Source organism: Bubalus bubalis, chromosome 4, assembly GCF_019923935.1.
Source record: "Bubalus bubalis isolate 160015118507 breed Murrah chromosome 4, NDDB_SH_1, whole genome shotgun sequence".
Lineage (NCBI taxonomy): Eukaryota > Metazoa > Chordata > Mammalia > Artiodactyla > Bovidae > Bubalus > Bubalus bubalis.
In genome coordinates, this window is record NC_059160.1 from 144,372,242 (window position 1) to 144,381,982 (window position 9,741).

Sequence of the window (9,741 nt, forward strand, 5' to 3'; positions counted from 1 at the left end):
GTAGTACCCAGGCTTAGTTGCTCCGTGGCATGTGGGATCTTCCTGGATCAGGGATCGAACTGCCATGTTTCCTGCATTGGCAGGTGGATTCTTAACTCTGAGCCACCAGGGAAGCTCTCTCCTGTATTCTTTTGAAACAAATTCTAGGAAGTCTTATCATTTCAACCATAAATACTTTTATATAGCTAAAATATTAAAAACACTTTCAAAAAACATAATACCATTATTAAGCCCCCCAAATAGTAATTCATCAGTATTATCCAATTTTGTGTTTACATTTTCCTCTGTCTCCTGAATATTTTTAAATATAAGAAGGTCTGCAAAGTTCATTCTGTATAATTTGATTTTTGTCTCTTTTACTCTGTAGGTTCTCCAGTTCCTTTGTCTCTTTAAAAAAATTTTCCTTGTGTTTTATCTGAAGAAGAAAGAGATTGTCCACTAAATTCCTACACTGTGAAATTTGTCTATCTGTGTCCCTGATACATACATATTTGACACAAGAACGGGATTATTTGGTTTTCAAAGTCCTTTTTAAAATTCAGAATATGTTGTAAACACATTTCTTTATCAACTATACAGTTACTTACTTTTATTGGCTCCCTGGCATTTGGCCATATGGGTGACCAGCTTACCCAATGTCCTATTTTTCTGACATTTAGATTATTTCCAATACTAATACTCTATTATAAACAGATTTGCACTGGAGGCTCAGATGGTAAAGAATCGGCCTACAATGTTTGATCCCTGGGTTGGAAAGATCCCCTGGAGAAGGAAATGGCAACCCACTCCAGTATTCTTACTTGGAGAATTCCATGAACAGAGGAGCCTGGCAGGCTACAGTCCATGGGGTCACAAAGAGTCCGACATGACTGAGCAACTCACGTGCATTATAAACAGGTTGGCCTTAAATGTTGGCATAGCTAAGTCTTTATGCATTGCCAAGTTTATTTCTTTAAGATGAACTTTTTAAGATATCTGCTTGGCCAAAAACTGTGTGTATTTTTAAGGCTTTGGTCATATATTGCCACCAGTTGTGTGTGTGGCTATTTGCCTCTGCTCATTCTGACATGTAAGGTGTTTTACTATTAACTTGCCTTGGCAACTCATGATCACAATGAAAGACAGTGTAGCAGGATATGACATATTGATGCTCTTAAGCGCTGCTGATCTTTATATTTTGTTTACCCCAATACCAAATTGTTTCCAATAGCGACATTTTTAGTCCCTGTTGACAGATTTTTAATCTGCATTATCAGCTCTCAGACCTTGTTTCTGTCAGTATACCTTCTGAAAGCAATGACCACTTATTAGTGGCCTGTTCGTTTTGTGCTGAGAAACCGGTGGGCTCTTTTAGAATGTATAAACCGAGTAGGAATTTAGAGTGCCAAAATTGGCCTGAAAATCTCTCTTCCGACTAATACTTAGCTTTTAGAAACTTTTTTGGGGGCGAGGAGGATCCAAGCTTTGTACTGTTGCATTAAATTTGAGATTTAAGTTTTAGCTGGATTTTTTTCATTTTTAATGACATTTATTGTTTTGTATTTTTTTTTGTAGTTTTACAAGGAGTAGATGTTCATTGCAGACAACTAGAAACACATAAAAGTATAACGTAATAATCACCTGGAGAAGGGAATGGCTGCCCACTCTAGTATTCTTGCCTGGAGGATCCCATGGACAGAGGAGCCTGGTGGGCTACACTCTATGGGGTTGCAAAGAGTCGGACACGACTGAGCAATTAACAAAAAAAGTAACAATCATACATAAATTCCCATCCCCCAGAGATAACCACTATTAGCATTTTGAAGCATTTCCTCCCAGTGTCTACATTTTTAAAAAAATTTTAAAAGGTATAATTGACCTGCAAAACTGTGTTAGTTTTAGGTATACAATATAGTGATTCTGTATTTATATTACAAAATGATCGCTACAATAAGTCTTGCTACTTTGATCATTCAAAAATATTACAGTATAATTAACTATATTCCCCAAGCTGTACATTTCATCCTTGTGATTAATTTATTTTGTAACTGGAAGTTTCTGTCTCTTGATCTCCTTTATCTGTTTCACTCATCCCCCTCATCTCTCTCTTCTCTGGAAACCACCTGTTTGTTCTCTGTATCTGAGTCTGTTTCTGTTTTGTTTGTTCATGAAATTTAGGAAACTTAAGTTCCTATGTTTTAGCTTTGAATATTTTTTGCTTTCTGGTTTTTAGTTTTATTCCAGATACTCTAGACTTAATAGATTGATGACATTTAGCTAATAGATATTCAAAGAGTCTCCTATACGCATGTTCTTGCTTATGGTTTCTATTTTGCATTTGTATTAATCCTGTAAATTACCCCAACAGGCAGAGTGGCATGATTCAGACTGGATACTCTCAGTGCCAGCCAAGTTGCCTGAAATTGAAGAATATTATGATGGAAACACATCTTCTAATTCCAGACAGAGGAGTGGTTGGTCAAGTGGCCGGTCGGGCCGGTCAGGCCGGTCAGGTGGTCGATCCGGTGGCCGGTCAGGTAGACAGAGTCGGCAGGGGAGTCGGTCAGGAAGTCGACAAGATGGTAGAAGACGAAGTGGGAATAGAAATCGATCAAGAAGTGGGGGCCACAAGCGGAGTTTTGACTGAGATAGTTAATCTTCCAGTGTGAGCTTGCCTGTTTCTGCATAATCATGTACATTATCAACCAAAAATTAGGTCATCATAGCTGAGGTCTGTGTCTGCTATTTGGAAAGAAGTTGGTTGTATTTTTTTAAAAAGTATTTCACAAGAATGGTTGTAAACAAATCTACTTATCAAGTTATACCTTTGAATAAAAAAACCTCCTTTTATTGTCTCTTTTCACTGTGTGTTAAGAATTTTCTCAATGTGATCTTTTAAAATTCTTCTAAAATGTGGCAGTTAAGTCAATCTTAACGTTACTTGCATAATACAAAATATGGTGTGTCTGTATTAAGATCATTCCTTTTGTATAATAATAGGGTAGAAAATAAGAAATGCCTTTTGCATTAAAGGGCTGTCAAGACTGGTGACATGATTGGTTAGATGTAACATTTTAAATTTTAGATAAAGTTAATCAAAAGGTGTGCAAGCAGTGCATCCTCAATTATTTATTCAACAGTTAAAGTTACTTGTTGAATGTCTACTATGTGCCCATCACTATCCTAGCCCCCAGGGGTATAGTGGTGAATAAGGCATGGTCGCCATCTTCAAGGAACTTACAGTTTAAAGCAGCAATTCTGGTTGAGATTAACACCTGATGTTTAGGATGAAAGTAGCTATGGAATGTGAAGGATCTAATTGGGGTGTGCCTAATCAGCCTTAGGAGTCAGGCTTTTTTAGATGAAGTGATAGGAGAAGTAAAGCAGAAGTACAAGTTGATCTAGCCAGGTTAGCAGGGAGAGGGTTTGTAGTCAGAGCAGTACAGGCCTACCTCGTTTTGTTGCACTTCACAGATAACTGTATATTTTAGAAATGGAAGGTTTGCGGCAGTCCTGTGTTGAACAAGTCTGTTGGTCCTATTTTTTCTGATACTATTTTTGAATTAAGGTATGTACCTTATTTTAGATATAAAGCTTTATACACTTTAGACTGTTGTATAGTGTAAACATAACTTTTTTATGTACTGTGAAACCAAAAAATCTGTGTGACTCACTTTATTGCAGTATTTGCTTTATTGCGGTGGTCTGGAACTGAACCTGCAATATTTCCTAGGGATGCTTGTATACGCGGCAATCCAGAGGCAGAGAAAACACGGTAAATCTGAAGGCCTCCACATAGTTCAGTATGGCTTACATGTGATAGAGGACAGTAATAGATAAGGATTTAGGAACCAGATTTCAAAAGTCCTGTGTGCATTTTTAAGGAAATGAAATACTGTATTTATCACAGAACTTTTTTCTTTTTCCTTTTTTGGCCACGTGGCATGCAGGATCTTAGTTTTCAGACCAGGGATTGAACCTGCAACCCCTGCAGTGGAAGCATGGAGTCTTAAACACTGGACCACCAGAGAGGCCCCAGGAGTTGAAATATTTTCTTGAAGACAAGGGAGAATCATTAAAGAGCTTACAGTAAGAAGTGACATGATGAGATTTGTGTTTCAGAAAGATTACTGACTATGCTGAGGAGACTGAATTGCAGAAGGGCCAGACTAGGCACTGTGAGCCCTCTTAAGATGCTGTTAGAGTAATTCCAGGTAGAGGTGATGGTGGTCTGCACTAATAAATGATAGGTAACATATTTTGAGTGATGAGAACTGAGGCACTTGAGAGGTTATTGCTTATTTAGAATCACTCAGCTGGATAATATATAGTGGAGTGATGATTTAAACCAAGTCTAGCTTCTGAACCAGCATTCTTAACTACTGTGCTAAATAGTGGCAGTGGACTTTGAGAAACATGGATAGATTTCAGAGGTTTTTAGGATATGGAATTGTTAGGACTTGGTGCTTTCAACTGGAAGATAAAAGAGGCAGAAGAATTAAACCTATGTTTGTCACTGAGATAGGTACTAGAACAAAGAGCAAGAAAAGTTATGTGGGGGAAAGAGGGAACATGACTAGTTCAGGATTAGATGTATTTTAATATTGAGTAGTCCATACGTCAGGAAATACAGTAGGCTGTTGGATTTATATGAAGGAGAGAGGCTGTTCGAAACATTTGGCAATAATAAACAAAAAATGGTAATTGTAGTTAAGTTAGTAGATGAGATGATCCAGGGAAAGTACAGCAAGGAAAAAGGTCTGAAAACGTAACCCAAAGGCACACCAGTGTACTTACTGCATAGCAGAGGAAAGGGGATCTCACTGAGAAGGGGTGACAAGAAGAGGGCCCAAAGCCCAGAAATATGGGGCTTCCAGAGCCACCAGAAGAGAAAATTGAAATAGCCTTGGATTTGGCAAGCAGACATTGATATGGGGAGCAGCCATATTAACACAGTATTGAGTAGAAGCTATTTAGCCATGGCTTCAGTAGGGAGGTGAAGTAGGGATAACAAACAATGAACATGTCTTCCACAAACTTGGCTAGGAATAGGGAAGAACAAGCTAAAACGACGTAGAAGAAAGGACGAGATTGCAGTGAGAATTTTGTGTTGGCTGGGTGGGGAGATGAGGGCAATTTGAGCATGCTGAAATACTAATATGGAAGTGGGGAGGAGAAAGAATGAATATATGATAGATCAAAATCTCTATGAAGATCCAAACAAATGAGCTCAAGCACATTCTGGAGATTTTAGCCATAGACAGCAGAAAAGTGAAAAAATGAAAGTGTTAGTCACTCAGTCATGTTCGACTCTGTGGCCCCATGGGCTGTAGTCTGCCAGGCTCCTATATCCATGGAATTCTCCAGGGAAGAATACTGGAGTGGGTTGCCATTTCCTTCTCCAGGGGATCTTCCTGACCCAGGGATCAACCCAGAGATCGAATCTGAGTCTCCTGCATTGCAGGCGGACTCTTTATCATCTGAGTCACCAGGGAAGCCCATCTCTAATGTCAAGAGGAAGGTATGATTATCATGGAGGTGAGTTTGCAGGTGTTAAGGTAAAAAGTTGAGAGATTATCTGGCTGCTGCTGCTGCTGCTGCTGCGTCGCTTAAGTCATGTCCGACTCTGCGACCCCACAGACGGCAGCCCGCCAGGCTCCCCCATCCCTGGGATTCTCCAGGCGAGAACACTGGAGTGGGTTGCCATTTCCTTCTCCAATGCATGAAAGTGAAAAGTGAAAGTGAAGTCGTTCAGTCATGTCCGATTCTCAGCGACCCCATGGACTGCAGCCTACCAGGCTCCTCTGTCCATGGGATTTTCCAGGCAAGAGTACTGGAGTGGGTTGCCATTGCCTTCTCCATATCTGGCTAATGTCTTCCTATTTTTTTCCTGTGGTAGTTTTGCATGGTCAGCCACTGAGAGTGAAAAGGGAAGTAGCAGGCTAGGAAATTTGAGGAAAGTGGAGAAACAAGAGGTATTGAGTAGAGAACATAATGAAGAACTCACCAGGCAAACAGGGTCACAGAGATCCAGTCGTGATGAGAGACTGAATTTGTAGTGGCATTAGAGTGGTTGAGTGATTTCCTATGACAACACTCAGCATTGTGCTGTAGGAGTGGAGGTGGGAGACAGCTGATGGGGGACTGGGGTTTTGCTCTAAGATTAAATGATGACAAGGTGAAGATGTTAAGGATTCAGCATAAGTGATTAACAGTCCAAGGAGTCTAGCCTACTTAGGAATTGAAGTGGAGATGGGGTTGACAGTAGGGAGGACGCAGAAGGGGCACAGGATTGAGGACGGAGTCTGAGGATTTAGGAGAGGAGCTGTTGAGAAGACAATTGCAGAGCAGGCCTGTTGGGGGCAAAGGTTATTTCAGTTTAGATGGTCAAAGAACTGAGAAGCCAGTTGTTAATGTGGATGGTTTCCATGGATAATGAAGACAAATGAGAATGAAGACAAATGAGAACTGAGGAGGAAGTGTAAAACTAATCCAGTTGCCAAAATATCGTTAAGTGGTGGAGGTTGGCAAATTAATTAGGAATGGGAAAAGGTGAGATTACCACAGATTTCCAAAGGCACAAGGGCATTTACATGAAAGTCAAGGAGTAACTGAGGAAAAGAGGAAGACACTGACACCAGTTACACACTGGATGTGAAGGAATAAGCAATGTATGTGTGAGGAAGCAATAGGGGAGTCTTTTCCAGTAAGAGCCAGATTACAGTTAGCCCAAGAGGGAAGAAGGACTGTTGGTGCTGGATTGAGAAGTTTTGATTATGGGCAGTGGGATTCCAAATAGCATGACTTGGGGGAGGGAAATCTAGATGGCTCTGTCTGCATTTGTGTTAAGTGTGAGCTCTGTATTCGGAGAAGGCAATGGCACCCCACTCCAGTACTCTTGCCTGGACAATCCCATGGATGGAGGAGCCTGGTAGGCTGCAGTCCCTGGGGTCGCTGAGTCGGACATGACTGAGTGACTTCACTTTCACTTTTCATTTTCATGTATTGGAGAAGGAAATGGCAACCCACTCCAGTGTTCTTGCCTGGAGAATCCCAGGAACGGGGGAGCCTGGTGGGCTGTCGTCCATGGGGTTGCACAGAGTCGGACACGACTGATGTGACTTAGCAGCAGCAGCAGAGCTCTGTATTGATACCCAAAATGGAATAAGGGCTGCATTCCTACTGAGGTGTTTGGTACCTCAGAATAAGTTTTATTAATATAAAAGTTAAATAAGGAGTGCTCAGTCTCTGCCCTTGACAGCTCAGATTATAGTGAAATAGATGGACACATAAATCTGGGTCCATGGCAACGACGAAGTGTGATGATTGGCAAACTCTGTACCAGAACACCAAGTGCAGCCCAGGAAGCTGGGATGGGAGGTTCAGAGAAAGCGTTTGGCCACGATGATTGTGAGTTAAGTGAGGTAAAAGAAACAGGCACAGAGTAGCTAATACAACATGGTCTAAGCATGGTGAACGATAAGTAGTTCTTGTCAGGATCTTGACTGTGAGGAAAGTGGTGGTGAGAACACGACAAGGGTCATATATTGGAAGGCTTCATAGACCTTGTTGTAGAAGAGCCACTGGAGGGTAAGGGAGAGTGAAAAAGATATGCATGCAGGCAAATACCAAGGAGAATGGATTTAAGGGGTCCCCTTGCTAAAGGCCGGCGTCCTTATTAGCAAGGAAAGGGGCTGCTGCTGCTGCTAAGTCGCTTCAGTAGTGTCTGACTCTGTGCGACCCCATAGACGGCAGCCCACCAGGCTCCCCTGTCTCTGGGATTCTCCAGGCAAAAATACTGGAGTGGGTTGCCATTTCCTTCTCCAATGCATGGATGAATGCTAAGTCGCTTCAGTCATGTCTGACTCTGTGCGACCCATGGACAGCAGCCCACCAGGTTCCTCTGTCCACAGAATTCTCTAGGCAAGAATACTGGCTCCTGCTGCTGCTGCTACGTCGCTTCAGTCGTGTCTGACTCTGTGCAACCCCATAGACAGCAGCCCACTAGGCTCCTCTGTCCCTGGGATTCTCTAGGCAAGAATACTGGAGTGGGTTGCCATTTCCTTCTCCGAAGGAAAGGGGCAAATCCTAAGAAAATAGAACAATAGCTTTCTCTGTCTTCTGGAAGGAGGAGGGGCAGGGCAAATTCCTTACCAAATTCTCAGCTTTGGGCTGCATTCCACCTCTTTATCTTTGCTCCTTCTTCATAGAGCTCAGTGCCTTCATGGCTCCACCTTTCAGCTATTCAGAGCCTTCTGTATGATGCTCTGTACCCTAGTTCTGTGGTCCCCTGATATCTACTTGAACTTGAATCTATTACCTTGATCTTCAGCTTTTGAATTTGTAAATAATGTGTTTTATTCCTTTCAGCATTAGGAATTTGATAATAAATTCACACTTTGGTGTGAATGTCTGAAAGCCTCTCTGTTTTGTATAATTTGGGAGTAGTGCTTAATAGTTATTTTCTAAAAACTGTATTCCTTTAAAAAATATTAGTAATGTATGTTCATTGTTGGAAATTTGAAAAAACATAGATAAGCAAATGGAAGATTAAAACCACCTATAATTACCTCTCTCCGAGATCATTACTGCTTACATTTTGTTGTATAGATTTTTAATTTACTGTGTATGTGTGTGTACCTACTTTTTGAAATAGAAAATTCTCCCAATTTTATGAAAACATATTACATTATCTACATCAGAGGAGACTGGCTTGGCAGAATTCAAGAAGTACTTCCAATTCCCTATCAAATGGATGTAAGACCCATTTCTTCCACTTGCTACTGAATTTTGTACAGACAATAAGATTAAATATAGTAATCTGGTGACCGTTGAGCCAAAAAGGGCTATATGCATATTTCCCCTTGGAATTTTGGCCTTGTGCCTATGTGCAGGTATGTTAAAAAAGAATTTACTGTATGAGCCTTGACAAAAATTTCCCATTTAGTAGCATTCTTCTCTGTACTGTGTACAGCCATATCATATACAGCAGGATCATGTAATTTTGTGGTTTATTGACTAGACTGCAACTTCCTAATAGCTTTCCTGCCTGGACATATAACTAAAATTTATTTCAAAGCGTTCCTTCCTTACCCCACTACTCGTGGTAGGCTAATGTGTGCCAGGAACTGCCCCAAATCTTAAGGATACAAAGATGGATAAATCAATCAAAGCTCCTGGCTCAAGGATATCACAGGGTGTTAAGTGAAAGCATCGTATATTTACATAAATTTATCTGCTAAAAAATTGACACTGTGAAACATAATGTGTGAAACATAATGTGTGAAACATGAACAATTTTCTTTGAACTGTCAGATTAAAGAATGTGCAGTAAAAACTAATCTTATGAAATACAGAAATAAAACTCCCAGTTATTTCCCTTGGTCACAAAGTGATTACATTTTGAGTTCTTTCTAAAAACCTTGACATACCTATGAGTCTTTTTTTTTTTTCATGTTTTTATTTTTTAATTATAGTATAGTTGATTTACAGTGTGAGTTTAGGTTAGTGATTCAGTTATACTGATCCACATATATCTATTTTTTTTTCAGATTATTTTCTCATAGGTTATGTTGGGTATAGTTCCCCCTATCAGTTTAAATAGCTCTTATTTATTGTGTTCTGTGTGCCAGACAATGCTAACCCTTTTTCATTCATTATCTTAATTTTGTCAACCGATGAAGTAGGTTTTGTTATCCCCATTATGCATAAGAAACTCAGATTCAGATTAAGAAATATGGCCAAAATCACAGAGCAAACGGT

General features: G+C 40.3%; 1 protein-coding gene across 6 annotated transcripts in view; it reads left to right on the forward strand.

Annotated features, from left to right (window-relative positions):
• The window catches only part of DDX50 (DExD-box helicase 50), a 34,300-nt gene extending 31,458 nt beyond the window's left edge, over positions 1-2,842 (forward strand). For all 6 annotated transcript variants that reach the window (XM_006060328.3, XM_006060329.3, XM_006060326.3 and 3 more), the window contains one exon: positions 2,348-2,842. In XM_006060328.3, coding sequence (XP_006060390.3) covers positions 2,348-2,626 — 279 coding nt within the window. In that variant the 3' untranslated portion in view covers positions 2,627-2,842. The remainder of the gene's footprint in view (positions 1-2,347) is intronic.
• Positions 2,843-9,741: the final 6,899 nt, after the last annotated feature.